The sequence below is a fragment of the Stenella coeruleoalba genome (genome assembly GCF_951394435.1).
Source record: "Stenella coeruleoalba genome assembly, chromosome: 4".
Classification (NCBI taxonomy): Eukaryota; Metazoa; Chordata; class Mammalia; order Artiodactyla; family Delphinidae; genus Stenella; species Stenella coeruleoalba.
The window spans coordinates 133,127,025-133,153,736 of record NC_137149.1 but is presented as its reverse complement, the minus strand read 5'-3'; the positions used below and the strand labels follow the sequence as shown (position 1 = coordinate 133,153,736).

The window sequence follows — 26,712 nt, the reverse complement described above, 5'->3', positions numbered from 1 at the left end:
GAGGCCTCCCAGCTCCATGTAGTATTAATCAGCGAGAGCTCTCCCAAAGATCTCTGTCTCAACACTAAAACCCACCTCCACCCAACAGCCAGCAAGCTCTAGTGCTGGATGACTCATGCCAAACAACTAGCAAGACGGGAACACAACCCCACCCATTAGTAGAGAGGCTGCCTAAAGTCATACTTAGTTTACAGACACCCCAAAACACACCACCTGATGTGTCCCTGCACACCAGAGGGACAAAATCCAGCCCCATCTACCAGAACACAGGCACCAGTCCCCCTAACCAGGAAGCCAATTTCACCCACTGGGGGCAGACACCAGAAATAATAGGAACTATGAACCTGCAGCCTACAAAAAGGAGACCCCAAACACAGTAAATTAAAAAAAATGAGAAGACAGAGAAATACGCAGTAGGTGATGGAGCAAGGTAAAAACCCAACAGACCAAAGAAATGAAGAGGAAATAGTCTACCTGAAAAAGAATTCAGAGTAATGATAGTAAAGATGATCCAAAATCTTGGAAAAAGAATGGAGAAAATACAAGAAACATTTAACAAGGACCTAGAAGAACTAAAGAACAAACAAACAGAGATGAACAACAATAACTGAAATGAAAAATACAGTAGAAGGAATCAATAACAGAATAACCGAGGCAGAAGAACGAATAAATGAGCTGGAAGACAAAATGGTGGAAATAACTGCCGAGGAGCAGAATAAAGAAAAAAGAATGAAAAAAAATTGAAGACAATCTCAGAGACCTCTGGGACAACACTAAATGCACCAACATTCAAATTATAGGGGTCCCAGAAGAAGAAGAGAAAAAGAAAGGGTCTGAGAAAATATTTGAAGAGATTATAGTCGAAAACTTCCCTAACATGGGAAAGGAAATAGTCACCCAAGTCCAGGAAGCACATAGAGTCCCATACAGGATAAACCATAGGAGAAACACATCAAGACACATATTAATCAAACTAACAAAAATTAAATTCAAAGAAAAAGTATTAAAAGCAGCAGGGAAAAGTAACAACATACAAAGGAATCCCCACAAGGTTATCAGCTGATTTTTCAGCAGAAACTCTGTAGGCCAGAAGGGAGTGGCAGATATACTTAAAGTGATGAAAGAGAAAATCCTACAACCAAAATTACTCTACCCAGCAAGGATCTCACTCAGATTTGACGGAGAAATCAAAAGCTTTTCAGACGAGCAAAAGCTAAGAGAATTCAGCACCACCAAACCAGCTTTACAACAAATGCTAAAGGAACTTCTCTAGGGAGGAAACACAAGAGAAGGAAAAGGCCTACAAAACCAAAACCAAAACAATTAAGAAAATGGTAATAGGAACACGCATATCGATAATTACCTTAAATGTGAATGGATTAAAAGCTCCAACCAAAAGACACAGATTGAGTGAATGGATACAAAAACAAGACCCGTATATATGCTGTCTACGAGAGACCCACTTCAGACCTAGGGACACATACAGACTGAAAGTGAGGGGATGGAAAAAGATATTCCATGCAAATGGAAATCAAAAAAAAGCTGAGTAGCAATACTCATATCAGACAAAATAGACTTTAAAATAAAGACTATTAAAAGAGACAGAGGGGCTTCCCTGGTGGTGCAGTGGTTGGGAATCCGCCTGCCAATGCAGGGGACATGGGTTCGAGCCCTGGCCTGGGAGGATCCCACATGCCGCGGAGCGGCTGGGCCCGTGTGCCACAACTACTGAGCCTGCGGCGCCTAGAGCCCGTGCTCCACAACGGGAGAGGCCACTGCAGTGAGAAGCCCATGCACCACAAAGAAGAGTTGCCCCTGCTCGCTGCAACCAGGGAGAGCCCGCGTGCAGCAATGGGGACCCAACACAGCCAAAAATAAAAATAAATAAATTAAAAAAAAAAAAGGAGACAGAGGACACTACATAATGATCAAGGGATCGATCCAAGAAGAAAATACAATTGTAAATATTCATGCCCCAACATAGGAGCACCTCAATACATAACGCAAATACTAACAGCCATAAAAGGGGACATTCACAGGAACACAGTAATAGTAGGGGACTTTAACACCCCACTTTCACCAATGGACAGAGATCATCCAAAATGAAAATAAATGTGGAACACCAGCTTTAAATGAAACATTAGACTAGATGGACTTAATTGATATTTACAGAACATTCCATCCAAAAACAACAGAATACACTTTCTTCTCAAGTACACATGGAACATACTCCAGGATAGATCATATCTTGGGTCACAAATCAGCCTTGGTAAATTTAAGAAAATTGAAATCGTATCAAGTATCTTTTCTGACCACAACGTTATGAGACTAGATATCAATTACAGGAAAAAAAATCTGTAAAAAATACAAACATACGGAAGCTAAACAATACACTACTAAATAACCAAGAGATCACTGAAGAAACCAAAGAGGAAATCAAAAAATACCTAGAAACAGATGACAATGAAAACACAACGACCGAAAGCTTATGGCATGCAGTAAAAGCAGTTCTAAGATGGAAGGTTATAGCAATACAATCCCACCTCAAGAAAAAAGAAAAATCTCAAATAAACAACCTAACCTTACACCTGAAGCAATTAGAGAAAGAAGAACAAGAAAAACCCAAAGTTGGCAGAAGGAAAGAAATCATAAAGATCAGATCAGAAATAAATGAAAAAGAAATGAAGGAAACAATAGCAAAGATCAATAAAACCAAAAGCTTGTTCTTTGTGAGTTAAACAAAATTGATAAACCGTTAGACTCATCAAGAAAAAAAGGGAGAAGACTCAAATCTACAGAATTAGAAATGAAAAAGGAGAGGTAACAACTGATGCTCCAGAAATACAAAGGGTCATGAGAGAGTACTACAAGAACTATATGCCAATAAAGTGGACAACCTGGAAGAAATGGACAAATTCTTAGAAAAGCACAACCTTCCAACACTGAACCAGGAAGAAATAGAAAATGTGAACAGACCAGTTACAAGCACTGAAATTGAAACTGGATTAAAAATCTTCCAACAAACAAAAGCCCAGGACTGGATGGCTTCACAAGTGAATTCTATCAATATTTAGAGAAGAGCTAACCCCTGTCCTTCTCAAACTCTTCCAAAATATAGCAGAGGGAGGAACACTCCCAAAGTCATTCTACAAGGCCACCATCACCCTGATACCAAAACCAGACAAAGATGTTACAAAAATGAAAACTACAGGCCAATATCACTGATGAATATAGATACAGAAATCCTCAACAAAACACTAGCAAAAAGAATCCAACAACACATTAAAAGGATCATACACCATGATCAAGTGGGGTTTATCCCAGGAATGCAAGGATTCTTCAATATACCAAATCAATCAATGTGAAAAACCATATTAAAAAATTGAAGGATAAAAACCATATGATAATTTCAATAGATGCAGAAAAAGCTTTTGATAAAATTCAACACCCATTTATGATAAAAACTCTCCAGAAAGTGGGCATAGAGGAAACCTACCTCAACATAATAAAGGCCATATAAGAAAAACCCACAGCCAACATCATTTTCAATGGTGAAAAACTTAAACCGTTTCCTGTACAATCAGGAACAAGACAAGGTTTCCCACTCTCACCATTATTCTAAATAGTTTTGGAAGTTTTAGCCACAGTAATCAGAGAAGAAAAAGAAATAAAAGGAATACAAATCAGAAAACAAGAAGTAAAACTGTCACTGTTTGCAGCTGACATGATACTATACATAGAGAATCCTAAAGATGCTACCAGAAAACTACTAGAGCTAATCAATGAATTTGGTAAAGTAGCAGAATACAAAATTAATTTGATAGGATTCAATACCAGTTCCTAATAACATTATTTTAAGAGTAGAAATAGAAAAAATTATGTCCTTATTATAAGAAAAAGTATAAGATACCTCCAGTTTTATTCTTTTTCAAAATTGTTTTAGCTATTCTAATTTGCCTTTGCATATAAATTTTAGAATTATGCTTTTCTATGTTAAAAAAAAATCCTGTTGGGATTTATTTATTTATTTATTACGTATTTATTTGGCTATGCTGGGTCTTAGTTGCAGCACGCAGGATCTTCCTTGTGGCATGCGGGATTTTTAGTTGCTGCATGTGGGATCTTGTTCCCTGACCAGGGATTGAACCCGAGCCCCCAGCATGGGGAGTGTGGAGTCTTAACCACTGGACCGCCAGGGAAGTCCCCTCCTGTTGGGATTTTGATTGGAATTGCTTAAAACTTATAAATGGGGCTTCCCTGGTGGCGCAGTGGTTGAGAGTCCACCTGCCGATGCAGGGGACACGGGTTCGTGCCCCGGTCTGGGAAGATCCCACATGCCGCGGAGCGGCTGGGCCTGTGAGCCATGGCCGCTGAGCCTGCGCGTCCGGAGCCTGTTGCTCCGCAACGGGAGAGGCCACAACAGTGAGAGGCCCGCGTACTGCAAAAAAACAAAAACAAACAAACAAAAACTTATAAATGAATTTGGGGAGAATTGACATCTTTCCTGTATTTAGTCTTCTACTTCAAGAGCACAGGATGTCTATTTATTTAATTCTTACTTGATTTCTTTTATCATTGTTTCTTAGTTTTCAGCATACAGCTCCTGTACGTCTTTTGTTATATTTATACTATTTATTTAATATTGGGAGGAGTGATTGTAAATGGTGTTACTTTGTGTATTCCCAATTACACATGGCCAGTATATAGAAATATGGTTGGTTTTTGTGCGTTGACCTTGTATTTATGGCCTTGCTAAACTGATATTTTAGTTCTGGGAGATTTTTTTCCCTTGGTTTTTTTTTTTGCGGTACTCGGGTCTCCCACTGCTGTGGCCTCTCCCATTGCGGAGCACAGGCTCCGGACGCGCAGGCTCAGCGGCCATGGCTCACGGGCCCAGCTGCTCCGCAGTATGTGGGATCTTCTCGGACCTGGGCACGAACCTGCATCCCCTGCCTCGGCAGGCGGACTCTCAACCACTGCGCCACCAGGGAAGCCCTCCCTTGGTATTTTTATATAGGTAATTATGTCAGCTTTGAATGGGGACAGTTTAATTTCTTCCTTTCCGGTCTGTATGCCTTTTATAGTTTTCTTACCTTGTTGCATTGTAAGACTTCCAGTATGATGTTGAAATATGCATGTTGAAAGTAGACATCCTTGTCTGGTTCTGATCTTAGGGAGAAAACACTGTGTCTTTCACATTAACTATGATATAATCTGTAGACTTTTTGTAGATGATCATTATCAAGTTGAGGAAATTCTCTTCTAGTTTACTGAGAGTTTTTATCATGAATGGTTGTTGATTTTTGTTTCCAACTATATTGTGGATTTTTCTTTTTCTTCTTGCACTTCTGTTACTTTCTGCTTCATGTATTTTGAAGCTCTGTTGTTTGATATATACAGTTTAGACTGTTACATCATCTTAGTTAATTGACCTTTAAAAAAAAAACATTCTGTAATTTAACTTTTTACCCTTAGTAATTTTCTTTGTTATGTCATATAGGTCCTGAGGCTCTGTTCATTTTTTTAAAAAAAATCTTTTCTGTGTTCAAATGGGATAATTTCTTTCAATCTTTTAGTTCACTGCATCTTTCCTTTGACATCTTCATTATGCTATTGAGCACATCCAATTAATTTTTTAGTTTGGCATTGTATTTTTCAATTTTAAAATTTTCGTTTGGTTTTTCTTTACATCTTCTTTGCGAAGATTTTCTTTTTTTTCCATTGATTGAAGAGTGTTTTGATTGATTGTTGGAATGTTTTAATAATAGCTGCTTTAAAGTGTTTGTCAGTTAATGCCAACATTGGTGTCATCTTAGCATCGGTGTCTGTTGACTCATTTCCCTTGTAAATTGAAATTGTCTAGGTTCTTTATATGCTGAATAATTTTAGATTGTATCCTAGGGATTTTGAATATTATGAGATCTTGAGTCTTGTTTAAATCTTGTGAAGAATGTTGATATTTTAAGTTTTAGCTGGGTAATAATCTGGTTAGGTTCAGCTTGCAAGTTCTAACATGCCTTCTTTGGGTCCAGTGTCAGTTCAGTTTTCAAAACCTAGCAGTGCCATTCAGATCTGTCCCTGAGACCTGGAAGATGGTCTCTCTATTCTGTTCTCACACACATCAGTATTGTATTATGAACAACTTTATGGGGTCACTTTCTGGTGCTTCTTCCTGGTACTTTCCGGTTCCTTGGGAATCCTCATTTTTGGTCCTCTGGCCAGAAAGCTGGGGTTTTAGTTATCTGCTTTGCTGCATACTTCATGACGGTGCCTTTGTCTGGGCCAAATGACAGGAGGACACAGAGAAGAAAGTAATGGGGTTTGGCCCCACCCTCGCGGACCACAGCTTCACTGATGAGAGAGGAGATGCCTCTTCCTCAGAACTTTGACTCCTATGAGCTCACATTGTGGGTCGCCTCAGGATCACTTGGGGTTTGGGGTGTGAGAAGAGAGAAATGAGAAAAGAAGGTGGACTGTATTCTGAGCACTAGGCGTTCCCTTTCCTGTTCCTTGAGCCAGAATTAGAGGGCTTCTGGACTGCTCTGTGTTTGTGCCCCGGTGGGCACTTCCATGTTGTCCCTGGTGATTTTGGTGGGGGAGGATGGTAGACTCATCACCAGTTCAGTGGTTCCTTAAATAGCTGTGCCATACATTCTGTTTGGGTTTTGTAGTTGGACTAAATCTGTGAACCTCTGACTTTTGTCTCCTTTACAGTAGCTACTGATGTCTCTGCTCAATGTTTCTTTAATTTAAAAAATTAAAAAAAAAACCCTAAAACCTGGCTTCCTAAGGTTTGCTTTTGTGTCTGAATAGCTTAGAATTCTGCCAAAGGTTAGTCACAAGATGTGCTCACACACCTTGAGCTGGCAGGCTGTTCTCTGTGATGGTCTCTGTGTTGGCTGGAGAGCCTGTTCAAACCTAAGGTTCTTCCTGACTTTTTAAAATTTTATTTATTTTTGGCTGCCTTGGGTCTTCGTTGCTGCGCGTGGGCTTTCTCTAGTTGTGGCGAGAGGGGGCTACTCTTCGTTGTGGTGCGCGGGCTTCTCATTGCGGTGGCTTCTTTTGTTGCGGAACACGGGCTCTAGGTGACCGGACTTCAGACGTTGCAGCACGCGGACTCAGTAGTTGTGGCTCACAGGCTTAGTTACTCTGAAGCATGTGTGGGATCTTCCTGGACCAGTGATCGAACCCGTGTCCCCTGCACTGGCAGGCAGATGCTTAACCACTGTGCCATCAGGGAAGTCCCTCTTCCCGACTCTTGCATCCCCTTCCCCAATGCGCAGGTTCCGTGGACAGTGATGCTAGTCAGCTACAAAGGTTACAGTCATCACTAGCTGCCTAACTGCCATAAGTTTTCATAAGCTAAGAATTCAGGGCAGGGTTGACACAGACATGTTAAAAATATACAGGTGCATCATCTTTTCAAATTTCAAGTTTAAATTGCTTTTAAAAATAATAAGATTGAGGGACTTCCCTGGTGGCACAGTGGTTAAGAATCTGCCTGCCAATGCAGCGAACATGGGTTTGATCCCTGGTCCGGGAAGATCCCACATGCCGCGGAGCATTTAAGCCCGTGTGCCACAACTACTGAGCCTGCGCTCTAGAGCCCGTGAGCCACAGCTACTGAGCCTGCGAGCCACAACTACTGAAACCCGTGCACGTAGAGAGCCCGTGCTCCACAACAAGAGAAGCCACTGCAATGAGAAGCCCGCACACTGCAATGAAGAGTAGCCCCTGCTTGCCGCAACTAGAGAAAGCCCCACGCACAGCAACGAAGACCCAATGCAGCCAAAAATAAATAAATCTATTAAAAAAATAATAAAATTGATAAAACTGTTATTGGCCACACATTTTTACACAGTTTTCCCTACATTGCAGTTGAGGAAAGTGGAACGCAGAGATATTAAGATTTTTTTTCCCCTTACAGCTAATAAATGATCAAGCTATGGGACAAGTCTGTCTGACTTCAAAGTCCATGATTTTAGCTGCTGCCCTACACTTAATTTAGAAAATCATGTGAGTTTTGAGTTGTCCCTACCTATAAACCCTTTATGAATTATGAATTATCCTTAGTAGTAAATAGGCAATGGATTTTTTGGTAGTGTTAAAAAAATTAGGTGAAAATACTAATTTTCTTTAACATTTTAAATGCTTCTTGTATCTCTCCTCTCTGATGGTTCGTTCTTTCCCCTCCCTTTCTTGAGTTAAATTGGTGTGTAAACTTCTGTGTTCTCTAAATGAATCAGTTGGGATAGAGATGTTATTTTATTTAAGGAAATATGTGTCAGCTTCTGTGAGGTCAAAAAAAGATGCTGGGTGAGGCAAAAGTACTTTGTTCACATAACCTATTTAGAAAAGTTTATAAATAGGTTGTATTGGGTTGCCAGCTATATAAAGGCAGATCTTATTTTGCAGTTTTGATATGCATGAATCTAGTTACCATAGAGTAGTTAAAACCAGTCTCCGAACAACATGAGTAATGACATGAAGTACATAAGACTTCATTGCTAGCTCTTCAGTCCTCAGATCACTGCGTAAATCACAGCTGTGCATCTTGATCAGTGAGTGACCAGTCCCTCCACTTCGTTCAAAGCCTGTCAGCAATTGGTCCCTGTGCATCTGTCACTCGGTTCTCTTGCAGACAGCAGAGCCTGTAGTTGCCTAGCTTTCTTGTTTCCCAATGATTAAACTTATGTGACATTTTACAAAAATGGATCATTGAAAGAAGGAATTGGCTAACAAAGATGGAAGTGCAACAAAGAAGTGCTAAGTGTTAATGCTGGAAGTGAAATCTAAATGGAACATAAATGGAGTTGTGGAAGAAACAGCTGACCCAGGGGAGTGTTGACATTGCCCACCTTTCTAGAGACTCTATAGATGTGCAGCCAGAGGAAGTCGGACAGACTTGTTGACATAAATGAGGAAAATGGTTGTGATGAAAAGAATGATGGTGTCTCAGGGGAAGTGACACCAACAAAAAACTTTACATTAAAAGAACTCTCAGAGGTATTGAGAGTGCAAAGGATAAAATTTGGAAGCTGTTTTAAACCTAAAAAGGAGTGTGACAATCTGCCAAGCATAACAAAGATATTCACTCTGTTTACTGAGTTATACAGTGGGAAGAAGGCACACGTGTTCAAATTAGTCTTGATAAGTTTTAAAATAAAGAAATAAAATACCCTATTTTTCAATATATCTAATGTTTTAAATTACAGTATACTAAACAAATATTAGTTTTACTTTTTCAGTTTCCTGTATATTTATAACCTACAGTACGAGAATTTTTCTTAAACATCTTGTTCATTTATTTATTTGTTTATTTATTTATTTATTCATGACTGTGTTGGGTCTTCGTTGCCGTGCACAGGCTTCTCTAGTTGCGGCGAGTGGGGGCTACTCTTTGTTGCGGTGCGCGGGCTTCTCACTGCAGTGGCTTCTCTTGTTGCAGAGCACGGACTCTATGCACGCAGGCTTCAGTAGTTGTGGCACGTGGGCTCAGTAGTTGTGGCTCGTGGGCTCTAGACTGCAGGCTCAGTAGTTGTGGTGCATGGGCTTAATTGCTCTGTGGCATGTGGGATCTTCCTGGACCAGGGATCGAACCTGTGTCCCCTGCATTGGCAGGCGGATTCTTAACCACTGTGCCACCAGGGAAGCCCTGAATATTGCTTTTTACGGTTACAGCTTGTATGATTGTTTACTACTATGCAAAGCAAGGACTGCCTGTATTAAAAATCAGCTTTATGGAGTTCTTCAGGACCATTCTGTGTATTAAAGTTTTAATTTGGGGTGTGTGGATGGAGATCAGGGATGCTGTAAACTCAAGTCGTCATCAGGTTGTTCCTTCATTTAAAACCCTTTAGTGGCTTTTTCTGTTGTCATTAGAATAGACCAGAATTTTTTTTTTTTTTTTTTTTTTTGCGGTACGCGGGCCTCTCACTGTTGTGGCCTCTTCCGTTGCGGAGCACACGCTCTGGACGCGCAGGCTCAGCGGCCATGGCTCACGGGCACAGCCGCTCCGTGGCATGTGGGATCTTCCCGGACCGGGGCACGAACCCATGTCCCCTGCATCGGCAGGTGGACTCTCAACCACTGCGCCACCAGGGAAGCCCCAATAGACCAGAATTTTTAACAGGCTCTTATCTCTGCCTCTGTCTTTAGCTCTTGTCTTCTACTTCTTCTCATAGCACTGTGTATTTTTTCTGTTTAGCCCTTATGACTTAAACTATGTAGTAAATTGTGTGATTAGCCATGTAATATTTGTCTAGAATAGGCCTATATTGTTCACTGCTGAATGCCCAGCACCTATGCTCATATAAACATGGGCATACAAGTCTGTTCATTCACTCATTCATACATACAAGTACAGAGTGCACGTTACAACCACATGGCACTCTATTTTATATGTGCATGGATAATTTTTTTTTCTGTGGAGGGGAATGATTGCTTTCCCAAGACTCTCAAAGCCTTCAGTGGTCTGAAAATGTTAAGTCTTGTACTATAGGAATTGATACAGTGAAATGTATACTCAAGCCTAGATGGTATCATTATACATTAAAGATGTTCACTTTCTAATCTGTATTTGAATATTTGGACATTCAAAATATTATATATGGCCCTGAGCAAGCATTTAAAATTAGTACATTGTCTGTAGAAGATAAAATTCATTTTAAAAATGGTTATTTGTGTTGGGATATATTAATATAGTAGCATTTAAAAAATCTCTATCAATTTTACATAAGATATAAGACAGAGTAGAGTTGCTCTTGGGTGGGAAATCGCCTGCTTGGCAAATTTAATCTTCTAGAAAATTGTAAATTTCTTCTAGTTTTCAAACTGTGTTTTCCTTTTCAAATTACCTATTGATTTTTTTTTTTTTTTTGGATCCTGATTCAGTTATATCTTAAGATTCTTTAAAGGGGTTTATTTAGCTGGAATCTTTGAGTTTTTTCAGGGAAGACTATTCACAGTATTGCTGTACTATTGGCTATATCAATACCTAGGAGACATGTAAGCCACTTTAGCCATACTTAGTTCTCATTGGGCAGACATTCAGTTGCTTTATTCTGAGCTGGCATAATGAAAATGAATTGAAAATTGTACCAAGCATAGTTGGTATGCAGATGGTTGGCCTGGTGTTCAGGAAACATTGGAGTTAAGGCCTGGAAGTGAAGGATGGCAGTAGCATGCCTACCATGCTGCTGCCATGGTGGGATTTTTGCCTCTGGGCTTGGTGGACTCAGACTGCGGTCCTAGGACCTACCCTGAACTTCTCCCTTCACTCCTTTCCTTCCATCCCTGACCTTTTCCTTGCTGACAGTCTTACTACCATAAACATCTCTGCTGTAGGCTAGACTGGAAGAAGGAAAACAAGAAGCTCCAGTCTGTCTTGTCACTTTTGCCAATCATGTCTATGAGGAAGAATAGTTTGGAGAGGGAAGGAAGAGAAGAGGTTGAAATTGCTGACTGAAGTTAGGTTTCTTAAAGTAGGTCGTGTGACTTTGCTTGCCCCATTTAAAAATTACCGTGGATAATTGGGAGTTGAGTCCATAAATAAGTACAGGTAAGTGGAAAAAGCTTCAGAAAGACTGTAGTTAGTCCCTCACCCTGTTTCAGTGTGTGCCCTGATGTCTTGTTAGTCACTGTATTAGTTTCCTGTGGCCGCTGTAACAAATCCCCCACACTGAGTGGCTTAAAACAACAGACGTGGGCTTCCCTGGTGGCGCAGTGGTTGAGAGTCCGCCTGCCGATGCAGGGGACACGGGTTCGTGCCCCGGTCCGGGAAGATCCCACGTGCCGCAGAGCGGCTGGGCCCGTGAGCCATGGCCGCTGAGCCTGCGCGTCCGGAGCCTGTGCCCCGCAATGGGAGAGGCCACAACAGTGAGAGGCCCGTGTACCGCAAAAAAAAAAAAAAAAAAAAAAAAAAAAAAAAAAAAACAACAGACGTTTATCCTCTTAGTCCTGGAGGCCAGAAGTCCAAAATCAGTTTCATTGAACCTAAATCAAGGTGCTGGCAGGGCCGCGCTCCCTCCAGGGGCTCTACCACATCACTCTGATCTCTGCCCTCCTAGGCACATTACGTTTTCCTTTTCTGTGTGTGAACCCCCCTCTTCCTCCTTCTTACAAGGACACTCGTGATGATGGCATTTAGGGCCAACCTGCATAATCCAGGATAATTTCCCTATCATAAAATCCTTAATTTAATCACATATGCAGCAACCCCTTTCCCGAATAAGGTAACATTTTACAGGTTCCAGGGATTTTATTATCGCTGCTTTCACCCATCACTCCTCCAGCCCCCTTTTTGTCTTTTATTAAACAGGTGAGTGATTGTTTATCCCAGTGTTCTTTGAGTTTTCGTACCTCATAATCCAATGCAATTTCTAACCAGTATATCCACCAAAACTAAAGTTGTGGAGTTTTTTTACTGACGTCTCTGTTATTGTTTTTCTACTATGATGAGGAGTCTGGAGGTGGATGTGTTGGGACTTGGAACAGCAGCTCCACAAAGTCATTAGGGACCCAGGCTTCTCGGGGTGTGCTTGTCGTTTTGCAGGCACAGCACTGCTCCTTCACTTCAGGCAACATCTCCGGGTTTGAAGAGGGGAAAGGGCAAAGAGTAAAAGATAGATGTTTCTTTTCTCAGAAGCTTTGCAGAAGCCCCACCCAACAACTGGGCTTACACTTGGCTGGCCAGACTGGGTCACGTGACCACCTGCAGCTTCAAGGAGGCTGGGAATGTTTTTAGCAGTGTTCCCACAACTCCACTCTAGCAGGATTCTTTGGCTGTTGAGGAAAGGGGAGGATGGCTATGAAGCAGGCAGCTTGTAGTCTGTCCTGGAAAGTGATGAAAGCAGTTCACGTTTCCTTCTACATCTACAAGGTTTTTTTTGTGTTTTTTTTTGCCGTACGCGGGCCTCTTGCCGCCGCGGCCCCTCCCGTTGCGGAGCAGCGGCTCCGGACGCGCAGGCTTAGTGGCCACGGCTCACGGGCCCAGCCGCTCCGCGGCACGTGGGATCTTCCCGGACCGGGGCACGAACCCGTGTCCCCTGCATCGGCAGGCGGACTCTCAACCACTGCGCCACCAGGGAAGCCCCTACAAGGTTTTTTTTTATTGGCTGCACTGTGCAGCATGTGGGATCTTAGTTCCCTCACCAGGGATTGAACCCAGGCCCTTGGCAGTGAAAGGGCGTGGAGACCTAACCACTGGACCACCAGGGAATCCCCTAGAAGGCTTTTGTGTATATGATCACATTATCTTTGTTTCTTCCCTAACGGTTGTGGAGAAAACCTGCTTAATGCTGGGTATGGTGATAAGCACTAAGATGTCATACGTTGATACTTGCTATGTGCTAGACACTTTAACTACTTTTATATATGTTAGTTGCATTATCTCCTTTAATCTGCTATGTGATCTTCTCCTGGAGAAAATCAACCCACTTTATAGGTGGAGCAACTGAGGATCCATTAAACTGGTAGTAAGTATCATCATTTCCTAAATTTAAAGGTAAAATTTTAGAGCTTATAATGGTATAGCTAACACATGGTATAGCTTAATCACACCTGTGTTTTCTAGTTCCAGGTTTGGTGCTAAATCAGTGTTTTGAATTGAGTATGCGCAAAACACCCCTCCCCCCACCCCACCCAGCCCATTCACACACTGTAAAACAGTGAGAAAGCATGACCGGTAGTCAGGTAATCCTGGTTTTGCGTCCTCCTTCTGCCAGGTACGGTTCTGTTATGTGATAGACAAATTATCTAGTTCATCTGTGCTTCAGTTTTATCATTTGTGAAATGGGGACAGTGCCATCTGCCTCGCAGGGTTTTTGTGAGGATGAAATGAGATATAGGTGTATAGTGCACATATATTTAGTAAATGATAATTTACAGTTTTTACTATGGTTGTCTTCCTATTACAATTCAACATTGAGTTTTCCTTTCTTATGTAATGCAGCGGTCTCCAACCTTTTTGGCACCAGGGACTGCTTTCGTGGAAGACAATTTTTCCATGGACCAGGGTGCGGGGGGGCGGTACGGTTTCGGGATGATTCAAGCATGTTACATCTATTGTGCACTTTATTTCTATTATTACATTGTAATATATAATGAAATAATTATACAACTCACCATAATGCAGAATCAGTGGGAGCCCTGAGGTCATTTTCACTTGCCACTCACTGATAGGGTTTTGATGTGAGTCTGCAAGCAATTGATTGATTAAGGTCTCTGTGCAGTCAAACGTCTCTGCTAATGATAATCTGTATTTGCAGCCGCTCCCCAGTGCTAGCATCACCCGCTCAGCTCCACCTCAGATTATCAGGCATCAGATTCTCATGAGGAGTGTGCAACCTAGATCCCTCACATGCGCAGTTCACAGAAGCGTTCGCGCTCCTGTGAGAATCTAATGCTGCTGATCTGACAGGAGGTGGAGCTCAGGCGGTAATGCGAGCGATGGGGAGCGGCTGTAAATACAGATGAAGCTTCATTCGCTCACCCGCCCGCTGCTCACCTCCTGCTGTGCGGCCTGGTTCCTAACAGGCTACAGACCAGTACCGGTCTGTGGCTCGGGGGTTGGCAACCCCTCATGTAATAGGTTAATACTGAAGAAATAATTTATTCCTTTTTAGTTCTTGGGACTTTTCGATTAATCTTAATAATCCTCTTTTGTGGTAAAATCATAGAAAAATATTTGTTTTTCTACCAATTTCCTATAACTCCATGGTGGGGAGGAATTGATTTTTGTGCCAGTTGTGAGTGGTTTTTGCAGTGACAACAGATAGGGGTAACTCTAGTTTCCTTCCTGTACTAGTTTTCTATAGCTGCCAAAACAAATGACAACAAACTTGGTGGCTTCAAACAACACAGCTTTGTTATCTTGCGGTTCAGTATGTCTGACACAGGTCTCAGGGCTAAAAGCACGTGTTGGCAGGTTGGCATTCCTTTCTGGAGACTCTAGGAGAATGTGTTATTTGCTCTTTTCAGTTTCTAGAGGCTTCTTGCATCCCTTGGCTGGTGGCTCCCTTCCTCTGTCTTCATAGCCAGTGATGTAACATTTCTGTGGCCATGCTTCCATCATTACATCTTTCTCTGACTCCTTCTGCCTTCCTCTTCCACCTCTTAAGGACCCTGTGATCTCATTAGTCCCATCTGGGTAAACAGTATAGTCTTCCCCATTCTCGAAGTCAGCTGATTAACAGCTTATATTCCCCTTTACCTTAGTTGTAAACTAACATATTCACAGGTTTTGAGGATTGGGACACGGACGTCTTTAGGCACCATTATTTTGCCTCCTATATCTCCCATCCTCCCCAAAGACTGAGCTCGGTTTCAGCTTCAAAACTGGAGGTCTTTAATGTTGCATACACCTTTTTATACCGTTGAAGTCTGTTGAGGTTGTAGGTTGTAGTAGGAGGTAATGGGTTAATCTGGGATTTTTGACTCAACTGCTGCTGGTTGCGGAAGATGCGAGGGGAGTGAAGGGGAAGTAGTGAAGGTCTGGCCCTGGAGGGGGAAACCAGCCGAGGCTGTTGGGTAAATCTCTAGGGAAAGCAGCTTTTAGCATCACTGGTGTAATGGGTGTTGATTACTACATAGTCCTAGGGATTTTTCTTTTTTTCTCCTTCTATTTTTTCTTTAGCTTTCCTCTTACTCCTGGATTTTTTTGTGTGTTTGCAAAGTCAAAACGTTTGTAGGGATTTGTGAAATTTCTTAGTATTTGTAATGATTTATTTGAGTAATTTTAAATTATTTGAAGGAAAGACTATAAAAGTCAAAACATCAGTAAAATCTATGTCTGGTTGAATTCATTTTTCCAATTTATTACTTGAGTTCATTACTTGAATTCAATTTACTACTTGAATTCATTTTCCCAATTCAGTACTACTTACTGGTGTCTGAATTATGTCACACGAACGTATTTTCCCAACTGAAAAGTCTAGTCTTTCTAGTTATTTATTTATCCATTCTGATCAATATGCAGGTGCTCACTGAAACTCCTCCATGTGCCAGGCGCTCTGCTTGGCTCTGGAGATATAGTGGTAAACTTGACATAGTCCCTTCCCTCACGGAGCTTACAGTCTAGTCTAGTAGGGCTGTCAGCACATAGTAAACAAAGTGGATATGACTAACTGGGAGTCAAACTACTATAAATCATGGAAGAATCTGCAAAATTTTCCTTATTTTTATTTCCTGCAGTGTATGATTACTTCATTGGTTCAGAGTTCTTTTCAAATTCTTCAAAATAATTTGATGACATGAAATTGAAATATAACTATGGCTACTATTTACAATATTGACTAATGTTTTTTGGCTTATTTGAAGTATGTAATCTGAAGTTTAGGTTGCTTTATTTATTTTTTTTGAATTTTATTTCTTTATACAGCAGGTTCTTATTAGTTATCTATTTTATACATATTAGTATATATATGTCAATCCCAGTCTCCCAATTCATCACACCACCACCCACCAACACCCACCACTTACCCCCTTTGATGTCCATACGTTTGTTCTCTACATCTGTGTCTCAATTTCCGCCCTGCAAACTGGTTCACCTGTACCATTTTTCTAGGTTCCACATATATGTGTTAATATACGATACTTGTTTTTCTCTTTCTGACTTGCTTAACTCTGTATGACAGTCTCTAGATCCATCCATGTCTCTACAAATGATCCAATTTTGTTCCTTTTTATGGCTGAGTAATATTCCATTGTATATATGTACCACATCTTCTTTATCCATTCATCTGTCGATGGACATTTAGGTTGCTTCCATGACCTGGCTATTGTAAATAGTGCTGCAATGAACATTGGGGTGCATGTGCCTTTTTGAATTGTGGTTTTTCTTAGGGTATATGCCCAGTAGTGGGATTGCTGGGTTATATGGTAATTCTATTTTTAGTTTTTTAAGGAACCTCCATACTGTTCTCCATAGTGGCTGTTATCAATTTACATTCCCAACAGTACAAGAGGGTTCCCTTTTCTCCACACCCTGTCCAGCATTTGTTGTTTGTAGATTTTCTGATGATGCCTATTCTAACTGGTGTGAGGTGATACCTCATTGTAGTTTTTTTTTTTTTTGCGGTACGCGGGCCTCCCACCACTGCGGCCTCCCCTTTGCGGAGCACAGGCTCCGGACGTGCAGGCCCAGTGGCCACGGCCCACGGGCCCAGCCGCTCTGCGGCACGCGGGATCCTCCCTGACCGGGGCACAAACCCGCGCCCCCCACATCGGCAGGCAGACTCCCAACCACTGCGCCACCAGGGAAGCCCCCTCATTGTAGTTTCGATTTGCATTTGTCTAATAATTAGTGATGTTGAGCAGCTTTTCATGTGCTTCTTGGCCATCTGTATGTCTTCTTTGGAGAAATGTCTATTTAGGTCTTCTGCCCATTTTTTGATTGGGTTGTTTGTTTTTTAGTATTGAGCTGCATGAGCTGTTTATATATTTTGGAGATTAATCCTATGTCCGTTGATTCATTTGCAAATATTTTCTCCCATTCTGAGGGTTATCTTTTCAGCTTGTTTGCAGTTTCCTTTACTTTGCAAAAGCTTTTAAGTTTTATTAGGTCCCATTTGTTTCTTTTTGTTTTTATTTCTATTACTCTAGGAGGTGGATCAAAAAAGATCTTGCTGTTATGTTTATGTTAAATTTATGTTAAAGAGTGTTCTTCCTGTGTTTTCCTCTAAGAGTTTCATAGTGTCCGGTCTTACATTTAGGTCTCTAATCCATTAGGTTGCTTTATGAAATGAGTTTTAAAATAGGCATTATCATTTTTAAGCTTTTCCAAATATTTAATGTAGTGAAGTTACAGATGTTGATTTTCGCAAATAAGGTTTCCAATAACTATTTCTTATATATAAAGTTCTTTAAAATATTTCTAATTAAGGAAAGCCTGGGGGCTTCCCTGGTGATGCAGTGGTTGAGAATCTGCCTTCCAATGCAGGGGACACGGGTTCGATCCCTAGTCCGGGAAGATACCACATGCCGCGGAGCAAGTAAGCCCGTGCGCCACAACTACTGAGCCTGTGCTGTAGAGCCCGTGAGCCACAACTACCGAGCCCGCATGCCGCAACTACTGAAGCCCATGCTCCACAACGAAAGAAGCCACTGCAAAGCGAAGCCCGCACACTGCAATGAAGTGTAGCCCTCGCTCACTGCAACTAGAGAAAGCCGTGTGCAGCAACGAAGACCCAGCACAGCCAAAAATAAATAAATAAATAAAATAAATTAATTTTTTTAAAAAAAAGAAAGTGTGACACTAATTTTCATGTTTGTTCCTTTTAGGAATGTTTTAAAGGAAGCTGGGCTACTCACAAGTTACTACATAAGAAAGCAAGTAAGTAAAGTCACACATCTCTATACCATTTTTCTTAGAAGTGGCTTTGTGCAGAAGACAAGAATTCTTCCAGCTCTGAAAGCATATATTTGAATGTTCTGACGGTATAATCCCAAAAGCTAGAATTAGGACATTTTTTGTTCTTTGTGGTATGTAATCATTTAAATAAAACGTGACTAATATCTCTGTTAATCTTGTTTCACATATGTAACATGAGATGGCTGCCACGAGTGGGATCTGGCTTGAGCAATACCAGAGGACATCCTAAACTTTTGGCATCTGGCACCCGCTTTCCTTTGCTAGAAGCCTTTGTGTGTTGTAGGCAAGGGCGCACGAGCTATCTGGCTTCATTTAATCAAATCGCTTTTGTTCTTGTTTAGTTTCAATTTCAGTTGCTGTCTAACTCAAAATTATATCACTTTGTTTTTTGGATGTTTTAATGTTATTCCTTACAGTCTAATGTTTAGTTTTCCTTTTTGAGACACCACAAAGTGAAACTATTGGCTGCTTTTTAGCTATTGCTGTCAACCACACTGATCTATTGCTGATTCGAATGGCCTTTTCTGCTTTCGCGACTCATCCTATAAATTCAAGCCGTTAGTGTGGCTAGCTCAGGACAACTCGTCACAGTTACTTGCAAATTGACAAGGGCTTTTTTTCTTACAGCATTGCCATCCTTATGGGTGGATCGGCAGATAGTACGTGGTTCTTGGTATAAGATTTTCTTTCAACTTACTGATCTTGGTATTTTTAGTTCATCTACTTTATATTTTTAAGGAATTTGCTGATTTAATAAAGCTTGGTAGATTGTTTTATATGTGTATATACCTTAAAAATCTCATTGAGGTCAGTTTAACCACCATTTCAAGGAAAAGGAAATAAAAATTTAAAAAGACATATATTCTGTGGTTGTATAAAGTGAAGTCTACATTTAACGGAAATGCTAGGCTATTGTGGGAGGAAATGTGGTTAGAGATGAGGAAAAATGATGTGAATAAATGAGTTTAAAAAGCATAAATGGCAGGATTTGCTACCTGCAAAGTGTAGAGATTGGTTTAAATATGCCATTTTATTTTATTCACTTATACTTTAAATACTGTATATCAAATGTGTTAGGTATTTTTAGAGCTCTTTGAGCCAATTATTAACATTTTATATTCAGGAACTTAAAGCACAGGGAACTGAAGGATTGAGGTGAAGGAGTATGTTACTAAAAGAACTTGGGGCTTCCCTGGTGGTGCAGTGGTTAAGAATCTGCCTGCCAATGCAGGGGACACGGGTTTGAGCCCTGGTCCGGGAACATCCCATGTGCCACAGAGCAACTAAGCCCGTGTGCCACAACTACTGAGCCTGTGCTCTAGAGCCCACAAGCCACAACTGCTGAGCCCTCGTGCCACAACTACTGAAGACTGTGTGCCTAGAGCCCGTGCTCCGCAACAAGAGAAGCCACTGCAATGAGAAGCCCGTGCACCGCAACGAAGAGTAGCCCCCGCTTGCAGCAACTAGAGAACGCCCGTGTGTAGCAACGAAGACCCAATGCAGCCATAAATAAAGAAAGAAAGAAAGAAAGAATGGGTCTCTACTGCAAGTGTTTGCCAACTCATTGAAGTGTGCTTGTTTCTTCAATATTGGGTTTCTAAGGATAGAGCTATTTCATTATGACTTACACTGCAAGAGAATTAAACAGCTGGTGTTTCCTAAGTAGTTGTTACTGCATTGGACTAAGACGGTTTGTGTTTTACTTATACCTCTAGAGTTTAGTATGGTGCCGTGTTTCAGATTGTGCCCTCTTGGATCTTAGGGGATGATTTCTTCAGTGGGTGAGCTTAATATTCTTGATCACTTTGGGCTGTGTTGGGTAGAGTCAGCCCTCAGCTGCCAGCCCTGTGTCTTTCACGCCCTAATAAATTGAACCCAACTACCATTGTGGATGACAGTCCTAGAGGAGGGAATGGTGTGGGGAAAGGTGATCTCCAGGGCTAAGAAGAGTATTGAGAAAGGGATTAGGGGAAAAGAATGTTGGGCTGGGAAGGAACCAGGGCATCTTAAAAGATAGCACCTCATTCCAAGAAATAATAGTGAAATAATGTAACAAACTGTTCATGTGAACTGATCTCTAATTAAAGATGACCCATTTATATTTATGTTCATGAGGGATATTGGTCTGTAATTTGCTTTTAATGTCTTTGACTGGATCTGGCATTAGGGTAATCCTGGACTCATAGAATGGGAAACATTTCCTCCGCTTCTATTTTCTGGAAGAGGTTGTGTAGAATTGGTCTTATTTCTTCTGTAAATGTTTGGTAGAATTCACCAGTGAAATCATTTGGACCAGGAGTTTTCTTGGTTGCAGAAGCTAATCAGGCCTTAGGAATATTTCAAGTGTGAGTTAAATGACTTAAGAGCAGAATTTACTTTTTATGTGTCATAGTAAAGAAGACCAGTTAGGTTGTCAAGTCCTTAAATGCATGTAATGCTGATGCTTGGGTGCATATTTCTTACACATATCTCCTGCCAGAGTTTACACAGTACCATTGCCTTTGATCTGTAAAAGTTGTAGCACTTCACATCTCAATACTATATTATTCTACACTTTTTACACTCACCACTGATATACTCAGTGTATTTCTTTGCTTCCCATTTTCCTAAAGTAAAAGGTGGACATGGCTGACACGTATCTTTTTATTTATTTATTTATTTTTATTTTTGTGGTGTGCGGGCCTCTCACTGTTGTGGCCTCTCCCGTTGCGGAGCACAGGCTCCGGACGCGCAGGCTCAGCAGCCATGGCTCACGGACCCAGCCGCTCCGCAGCATGTGGGATCTTCCCGGACCGGAGCATGAACCCATGTACCCTGCATCGGCAGGCGAACTCTCAACCACTGCACCACCAGGGAAGTCCCGACAAGTATCTTTTGAATAGCCAAAGATATGATATAAAAACTCGTTTAAAAAAAAAACACAAAAGAAAAACCTCTGTGGGATTCCCTGGCGGTCCAGTGGTTAGTACTTGGCGCTTTCACTGCCATGGCCTGGGTTCAATCCCTGGTCGGGGAAATAAGATCCTACAAGCCGCACAGCGCGGCCAAAAAAAAAAAAAAAAAAAAAAACCTCTAAATAATACTTTTTATTCTACTCTTCTACCCTTCCAAATTAGTGTGCTTGAATTTTGGATTGCGGAGGGAAGGTATTAGGTAATATTTCAAAACCGGTTCCACCAAGTTTTGTGAGCACGGATTACTCTAAGCCTCACTTCCAAGCTGCCGAAATCATGCATTTATTTTGAGTGTTAAATAAACAAATCTATGTAGAGTGCTTGGTGTATGTACAGTGCATAGTAAGTGCTCAGTAGGCATTTAATAATCACCTCTGGGAGAACTGAGTCAGGATTGTGATCAGAAGATTCTGTTCCAGGCAAAGCTTAGATATGGGCAGTTCTTTTGTGGCAGCTGAGGCCACCTGCACAGAACCTTTTAAAGAGGAAAGAAAGAAAGGTGTGCTGTACTTGGTACCTGATGTTGCATGTATCAGGTACTCTTTGACACCACCTGCAGCTTACCTGGCCCTGTTGCATTGTGATGTTTGAAAGACAGCTTACAGATGTTCGTTTATGCTGTCCTGTGCTTTCACAGTCATTTGAAAAAGACCAGTTAGTATGCAATTTGGTTACCAACCCCCAGTCCAATTCATATTTATTAGGTTTCTATTACGTATGTGTCTGGGACTTAGGGGCTTGAATCAATTGATCCGTAAATAGTTTACATTAAGAAAAATTTACTTCGGAAGAGAAACTTTCCCTAAGTAAATTATACCTAGAGACTAGAAAAGGGCTTGCCATATTTCATTCTTATTTAGATAGCTTTTGGGTTATATTTTTTGTTGGAGATCTGCTTTCAATTCTCTTGAAAATCGATTGTGGAATGTTCAGAATCCAGATCAGTAGGAAGGAAAGATTTTACGTCCTTCGTTTTCACCCTCCCTTGGATGATGTTAAAGCAAAAAGCCTGCATCTTGATTGCTGTTCTGTCCTGTTTCTGGTGAAAATTATTCTTGAAGTTTATGATTCAGACAGAAGCGCTTGATGCAATCACAGCTAAAGCAGGTGTAAGTTGGCCTGCATTTTAAACTATTTTCTATAATGTTTGACCCTAGTGGCAGTGAATGGAGTCCATTTCTGTCCTGGAATGAGAAACAGTTTCGTGTGAATGTTAATGTCAATAGGAAAACTTTCCTGAATTTCATAGGGGAGAAAGATATCTAAAATTTAGTAGTGTAGTAGAGCTTTCCTTTCTCTCTTTCTATTCCTTTACTTTTTTTTCTTTTGGCTACGCCATGTGGCATGAGGGAATCTTATTAGTTCCCCGACCAGGGTTTGAACCCATGCCCCCTGATTGGGACTTCAGAGTCTTAACTACTGGACCGCCAGGGAAGTCCCCTCTATTCCTTTACGTTATATGTAATATTATAATTGTATTTTCTTCCAAAATAATGTGAATGGATTGGTGGTATTTTTGCATTCTTTTCAATTGCCCCTCAAGGGCCTTTTAATCCCAAGTTGACCACATGCTCTTTGGAGAGAGTACTGGACTGGGAAGCAGCATTTCCACATTTCTGTGCCCATGTGAACCATATTGCCTCAGTTTCCTCATGTGTAAAATGAGAAAATGAGATTAGATTGTCTTTTTCTTGTTGTTGATAACTTTAGTCACCATGCTGTCCTTTATATCCCCAGGACTTATTTATCATATGACTGGAATTTTGTACCTTTTGATCACCTTCACCCATTTCGCCATTCCTCTTTGGCTTAAGATGACATGATTCCATCTGTCCAAAATCAATTTTAAATAGATTGCTTAAAGGGGGGAGTTTTTTCCTTGTACACTTCTAAAATTATTTGGAGCTTGCCTTTTAAAACCTGTGCTAGCATTACAATAATCAGGAAGACACTGGTGTGCGTTGGGAGGTGTATAGGCTGCTACTTGGTGTAGGAGGGATTTGAATTCCTGCCATTTAAACTCTTAGGTTAGTAGTTTTATTTTGGTTTTTGGATGAGAACTGCAGTTAATGTGCTCAGATACCATTAAGGGTAGGTTCTGTGTGAAGATTTTTAGGTGTATTTCAGTAAATACAACATTGTATATTATTAACTAACCTGGTAGTAAGATGTGTGTTTGGTTCTTAATTTTTCTAATGAATTTTCAGTAACTTCCGATTGATTGTTCCCTCCCCTTATCTTTGCCTTTTCCTACTTCCTTCTATTACCTACTTCTTTCTGTTACCTCCTTCCTGAAAAAAAGGCAAATGATACTCATCAAATTTTCTAAGCAACTTAAAATGTTGACTTGAAAAGTCATTCATCAGCTAAGTGAGAAGTTTTTGTTTTTTACTTTAAATTTGCTTTGGGATTATTTAGAATCTGTTCTTTTAGTAAAAGCACAGAATCCATTTGTAATATCTGCTCTCAGTTGGGAAGTTTTCCCCAGGCTCAAATTTTGTATTTCAAAAAGCAGGCTTCCTATAAATTGACATTGTAGAGAGAATACATTTAGTATTTACTTGAGAAAAGGAGTTCAGCTATGAGCTGTTCCTATTCAACATTGTGTAAAAAATGAGAATATGTTTAGTTTGGGCTTTTTCTCCCAAGACACTTAGATCTTTGAGGAGTCATAGGGCTGTGGCAAGAAAGCGGTAGCTTTGGTGACTTAGGTTAGGGTAGAAGTTTGCTGGATTTTGTGCCTGGGCTCTTTGGCTTGGCTTTCAAATGGTGATAGTTAAAGTATGCTGCTGCTCAGTAGCTTGACCACTGAGGCGTTTCTTTCTCTCATTCATCTGTCCATCTCCCAGAAGATGAAAAGGCCAAGCGAGAATCTGTGTCTCCCTGGACTGTGGAAGGTGATATCAACACTGACCCATGGGCAGGTTATCGATATACTGGTAAACTCAGACCACATTATCCACTGGTGAGTAAATAAGGTAATAAAAATTTAACATTCTTTTAAACCAATTTTCAGTTTCCTAAAAATGGTACTTATAATTTGTATTCCAATTATGAATCATGTGATCAGGATTAAGTTTACATTCTAGCTTTTTAACTTTTATGGTACATTATTTAGAAGTTAGTAGGGATAATTGGCAATCATGGATGAAGTAGAAAAATTTTAGATGAAGGATTCTTTAATATTTAAGAAAGAATGAGGTAGAATAGGTATTTTTAGGCCAACATAATGGTAGTGTATATTACTACTTCTCTAAAATGTTTTCAGTGTGATATTCTTCTACCTTAAGTTTGATATGGCTTTTCTGCCACTCCTGTTCCTTCCAGCGTTCTTGGCAGACTGACTTCAGAGTCTTCACCTAGGAATTGACTTAAGTTGAAATTTATTTGTCATTCTCAAATACTTAAATTCTTTTTACTGTTGTTTTCATTTTATAAAAGAGATACATCGGGGCTTCCCTGGTGGCACAGTGATTGAGAGTCCACCTGCTGATGCAGGGGACGTGGGTTCGTGCCCCGGTCTGGGAAGATCCCACATGCCGCGGAGCGGCTGGGCCCGTGAGCCATGGTAGTGAGCCTGGGCATCCAGAGCCTGTGCTCCGCAACAGGAGAGGTCACAACAGTGAGAGGCCCGCGTACCGCAAAAAAAAAAAAGATACATCTTTAATTTTTAAAATTTGGAAAAATGTCAAAAATATAAGAAAGTTTAATTGTAGCTCCCAGAGATAATGTCCAGGAACATATTGGTGTACATTTACTTTGAGACATCATTTTGTTACTGATTGTGGTTCACCAATTTGTTCGGAACAACACGGGCACCTTCCTTGTCTGCATGTAATCTTAAATCTTTAATGGCTTCTGTCACTCTCCCCATTCCTTACATATCCTGGGAAAGGGGGTGGCATTAGCACTAGGCTCGATCTTCACAAAACAGATATGTTGTGATATTTAAGATGTCATTTAAAACTTTTTTTTTCATTTAAGTCAGCGGTCCCCAGCCTTTTTGGCACCAGGGACTGGTTTCATAGAAGACAGTTTTTCCACGGGGCCGGGTCTGGGGGGTGGTTCAGGCGCTTCTGTGAGTGATGGGGAGCGGCAGGTGAAGCTTCACCGCTCACCTCCTGCTGTGCAGTACGTGGCTGTGGCCAGGTGTTGGGGACCCCTGATTTCAATGAAATGAATGAACTTTTGAATTTGGTGTTTATTCCCCCACTTTTATTTTCTTTGTTAGTAGATTTTTTTTTTTTTTTTTTTCCGGTACGCGGGCCTCTCACTGTTGTGATACGGGCCTCTCACTGTTGTGGCCTCTCCCGTTGCGGAGCACAGGCTCCGGACGCGCAGGCTCAGCGGCCATGGCTCACGGGCCCAGCTACTCCGCGGCGTGTGGGATCTTCCCGGACCAGGGCACGAGCCTGTGTCCCCAGCATTGGCAGGCGGACTCTCAACCACTGCGCCACCAGGGAAGCCCTGTTAGTAGATTTTAATAATGAAAGTTACTTTCATGTTTGAATCGGATCCATCTAACCTCTTCGTTTTTTTTCAGATGCCAACAAGGCCAGTGCCAAGTTATATTCAAAGACCAGACTATGCTGATCACCCTTTAGGTAAATTCTGCTATGCTGTTTCTTCATAGTTCAGTTTGTGGGCTTGCAGACTACTACAGAGGAAAAGAGTGCTTTCTTAGTAGAAAAGTTTCAGTGCTGGATTTCCAATAAATGTAAATATGTTTTTTCAAGGCACACTAGAACATTTGAGAGCATTAAAGATTCTTTCCTCTCATTAGAAATCTAATCAATTCTGAAAACATTGTTTATGTGGCTGTTAAAGGCTACATTCAACATAATATTGTATTTAGTGTTGTTATATCAAATTCTAGATTTTAAAAATAGTTTTGATTTTAGCATGTTCTCCAACCTTAATTAAATAATATCCATTTAGGAAATAACAGATGGTGGAGGCCTTGAATGCATGCCTAACTAAAGACTCTGGACTGTAGCAGTAATAGAAATAGTAGTAATGGTGATGATAATAGTAGTAATGGTGATGCTGATGATTCTATAACTGATATTTTTTCATAACTGTGTGTCAGGCACTGTGTCAACCTCTTTACATGTATTACTCCATTTAATACTTTCAACACTCCTGGCGTGGGTTCTATTGTCTTCTCCTTTTATGGTTAATGATAGTGAGACATGCAGAGAAGATAGGTACTCTACAGCATAGGCTAAAGTTGGATTATGTGAAATTACTGAGTTTGCTTGTCAAAAATGGTTGAATGTGGTTTAATCTACTGAGCTAAGCTACCTTTGCTTTTTTCTCAAAGAAAAAGGAACTGTATTAAGTCCTTATGAATATAATTTGAAAATTTAGTTAAACTCCACTATTTCA

General features: G+C 40.8%; 1 protein-coding gene across 3 annotated transcripts in view; it reads left to right on the top strand.

The window, feature by feature from the left end:
* Positions 1 to 26,712, top strand: part of METAP1 (methionyl aminopeptidase 1) — a 64,092-nt gene that overhangs the window by 10,338 nt on the left and 27,042 nt on the right. The window contains exons 1-4 of one of the 3 annotated variants that reach the window (XM_079920109.1): positions 12,414 to 12,880; positions 18,280 to 18,331; positions 24,174 to 24,289; positions 25,868 to 25,928. In XM_079920109.1, the coding sequence (XP_079776235.1) occupies positions 12,803 to 12,880; positions 18,280 to 18,331; positions 24,174 to 24,289; positions 25,868 to 25,928 (307 nt within the window). In that variant the 5' untranslated portion in view covers positions 12,414 to 12,802. Of the gene's footprint in view, positions 1 to 12,413; positions 12,881 to 18,279; positions 18,332 to 24,173; positions 24,290 to 25,867; positions 25,929 to 26,712 lie in introns of those variants that run through there. The other 2 variants (XM_079920108.1, XM_079920107.1) reach the window with 2 other exon arrangements.